Source organism: Atta cephalotes (assembly GCF_000143395.1).
Source record: "Atta cephalotes unplaced genomic scaffold scaffold00005, whole genome shotgun sequence".
NCBI classification, from domain to species: domain Eukaryota; kingdom Metazoa; phylum Arthropoda; class Insecta; order Hymenoptera; family Formicidae; genus Atta; species Atta cephalotes.
This window is the reverse complement of record NW_012130069.1, coordinates 7,564,243-7,567,842: the sequence shown is the minus strand read 5'-3', so window position 1 is coordinate 7,567,842 and position 3,600 is coordinate 7,564,243. Positions and strand designations below refer to the sequence as shown.

The window sequence follows — 3,600 nt, the reverse complement described above, 5'->3', positions numbered from 1 at the left end:
TACTAAAAGTAATTCTACTATGTACTAGGAAAAATTACTAAGTTTTTAAATATATCAAAATTTACAATATTCTTTGTTCTAAAAGCTATATCGGGCTTTCTCTAGAAATAATTTCTTTCGTAGAATAAAAGATAAACTTACTCGTCCATTTTCCTGTGGTTTTCCGTAATATGTTGGCGATCGCGCCTCCTCATTAGCATTTCTTCTGGACGAATCTGTGCTTTTCCGCGGTGTTGGGCTTCTCGATCTCAGATTCGCTCTAGGCGTCGGCGACCTTGATCTCTGCTTCACCAAGTCGGTCTGGTGATTCGGGCTCGCCAGCAATTTTCTATGTGGCGTCGGACTTCTCGAGCGCTTCTTCTGCTCGTCGCACGATTGCTGCTGATGCTGTTGTTTGTTGCCTGCTGTCGGTCGGTGAGGTGTGGGCGATCGCGAGCGATTGCTGGAAATGCTTCTGGGTGGTGCGTGCAGCTGCGCCGATTGTAGATTCTGCACCGAACCGACGCTCGACGCGGAACTTCGTCGGGTCCTTGGAGGTGATGATCTGGTGGCGAAAACAACAACCGGGTGTTATGATGGAATTAATATCGGTCGTTATCAGATCGTATTAACCGAATGTGTATCGAGAAATTTTCAATTTCTGCGATGGCGATGAAATGTCACGACGTGTATAGTATCGCCCATATCGTGAACTTAAGATAAGATCAGAAAGATTAATAGGAAAAATCGTCAATGTTAGTAAAGTTACTTCACGTCTATTTCCCGTAAAAGTTGAAGAAGATATAACACACAGTATGACGTAACACATGGTACAATCTGCTTTTACAAAAGGCTATTTCTCTTTCATGTAAATCTCATGCACTTACAAACGGTACTATATAAGCTATACAAAGCTATACAAGTATACACTATGTTTGTGTATCCATTTTACTATCCTCTATAGAGTGACTTGTGATAAAATCCATAGCTCAGACAACGTATAACTAATGCAACATCGGATTTACAAACTGGATGGTATTTACACTCAAAACGTAGAGACGTATCGATGATCATAATCGTATATGATCAGCATTGAATATTGAATATTAAATAGAATTTTCAAAATGATAAAAATTTTGTTTTTTCGCCATTTAAAATTCAAAAACACTTTGTGCAAGATAGCATGAGATAGTATAAAAGACCGAAAATAAATTTCTAACGTTGTATAATTTTAATGACGCGATACTAAATGAATGTATAATTAAAACTGAAATTGATGTGACAAAGAAAAGATAGACACTCACCGTTCATAATGCACCTGCGCATTCCCGAGATCAAAAGATCCACCAGCTTTTTGAATAAGTTTCGCCGAGATCATCGAGCGGTGTGCTAAAAAAATGATTAAAAAATTGATCATTAGATTTGTCAGGATGCAACTTATTTAACAAAAAAAGATCTGATAAAAATTAGTGCGATACTCACAGTTTCTACATCGACATGGATCGTGTTTCTCCAAATAGTGGCTGAGGGTATCCCATCCGCCGCCGACACGTACCATCACGTGACTACGCAAAACCCGGACATAAATCGTAACCTTGGTATCGCCGATTCGATATTTGCCCTCAGCCACATGAATCATCGGGAACTGTGTCGGACATGTGCATTCCTCTACGATGTCGCGAACCTGAAAGCAAGAAATAATCGCGGCTTTATAATATGATGTAATATTTTATATGTATATTACAAAAAGAAAATATTAATTTTATGAATTTCTCAATTTTTTTCTTCAGTATATTTAAAACGTTGAATTAAATTTCTTGTTTTTTTTCTAGGATAAGATAAAATAATTCACAAAAAGTATATATTTCCTGTTTTCATTATTTTTTGATATCAATATATAATATTCTTTTTATACAATAGTAAGTACGTTTAGCATTTTTGTTCGACAACATTCAAATATAAAATTTTAATATCAAATATATAAATCGATATTTTCAATCATTAATCGAATTCTTTGTCTGTGCACATTTCAACAAATATGTTCTTTAAATAGGAGAAATAATACGGTTGATATATTTTTGGATTTGAATTTTTGAATCCTAAAGTATACGCGATAAAACTGTATTGATAGATCGTTTTCTTTTCTTTGAAGCATCACAAACCTCAACTTTGGTTTATTTATTGCATTTTTTGCGAACAGAAATATCGAATCGAAAGGAGAGAAAATAAGTCTCCGATAATTAATAGGAACGAAACAAAATTCTTGGAAGCCATGCCAAGATGAGTTCCAGCGGACGTCCGTCGTTTCGTTAACAAGGCCGCAAAGAGCAGGTAACCGCTCGAGTTCGTCTTTCGAGTCGCTTTCAGCGATCGCTTGCTGAATCAAACTTGAACAAAAACGCAGAGTCGCTCGTGTAAGATCAATTACCAGGGGAAACCTTGCTTTTCCTCATGAGAAAGTCGCTCCTGCTCGCGGCATAATGAAGGAAAGGTCGAGCGTCGCGGTTTTGTTAACCAATTCGCACGTTGCAAACATAATCGCGTTATTCACGTAACACAAATCTCTAAAGTTATAACTATTTATTAACAGTTTTTTCTTCCAATTCCTTTCCAGTATAATAAATGTTCAGTTATAAGATGTATTTCTATTTAAACTTGCAAAATAAACTGACCTGTAGCAATTTTATCCATTTTAGTTTTATAGTATATTAGTATATTAAGAAATGATCAATTTCATAGATTTTACTTCTTGCAAATGTTGGAATTTTTTCATTCGTTCGCTTGACACTCGACATTCGAAAGTTTCATGAAGTCAAATCCTAGGAAGGGCGGGTTATTCACTTGACAACCAGCAGCACGGCGAAAGGAATCGTTTTCACAGATGTCTGCAGGCGTTCGTATTAGAAAGCAGAGATAATTGTGCGTATTAAAATTCCCAATTCATCTTAACATTAAAAGAACATCCCTTATTATGAAACGAGCTTATTTAAAAAATGTGACAAAAATGTGAGAAAGAGATGCACGCGATTTTTTCCCCTATCTCGAAAACTTTCGAAACGCTGAATTCAAATTGACGAGTTGAACTGGAAGAAAAAGATAGGCAAGTGTGTAACTTATGTCTCTTTATACTGAATAATAAAATAAAATTGTTTCTATAAATAAAATTGTGCAACAATTCATGCTTATGTATGTCTCTGTGTTTACGATTATTACGATCGTTGCGCAGTATTACTTAATTTCCATCGAAAAATAAATTGCGCGAGCATTTCATCTTTTAATGCTTAATTGAGAAATAAAAAATGTTTTAATGCTTAATTAAGAAATGTCATGATTTTAATTTAGAAGATTTTTAATTGGTCAAATCAAAGAATGAAAAAAATTAATCAGACATAATTTATCATACAAAGAAAAATAATATAGAAGTATCATATATAAAAAAAATATAAATCAAGTGAATTATTACTTTTATCTTGTTGTTGATAATTGCAGTCAAGGATAAATAAAAGTGTGCTGATTATAAGTCCATACTATAAAATTCCAAATTTGTATTTAAATTTTAAACCATATATTTAAAAGTTTTGTAATATATATATATATATATATATATATATATATATATGT

The 3,600-nt window shown here is 34.0% G+C and overlaps 1 protein-coding gene across 1 annotated transcript in view; it reads right to left on the bottom strand.

Annotated features, from left to right (window-relative positions):
• LOC105626635 (GAS2-like protein 1) overlaps positions 1-3,600 on the bottom strand; it is a 58,791-nt gene that overhangs the window by 7,304 nt on the left and 47,887 nt on the right. The window contains exons 3-5 of the mRNA XM_012207927.1: positions 1,462-1,663; positions 1,284-1,368; positions 142-544 (exon numbers count right to left, since the gene is read on the bottom strand). Of these exons, the coding sequence (XP_012063317.1) occupies positions 142-544; positions 1,284-1,368; positions 1,462-1,663 (690 nt within the window). The remainder of the gene's footprint in view (positions 1-141; positions 545-1,283; positions 1,369-1,461; positions 1,664-3,600) is intronic.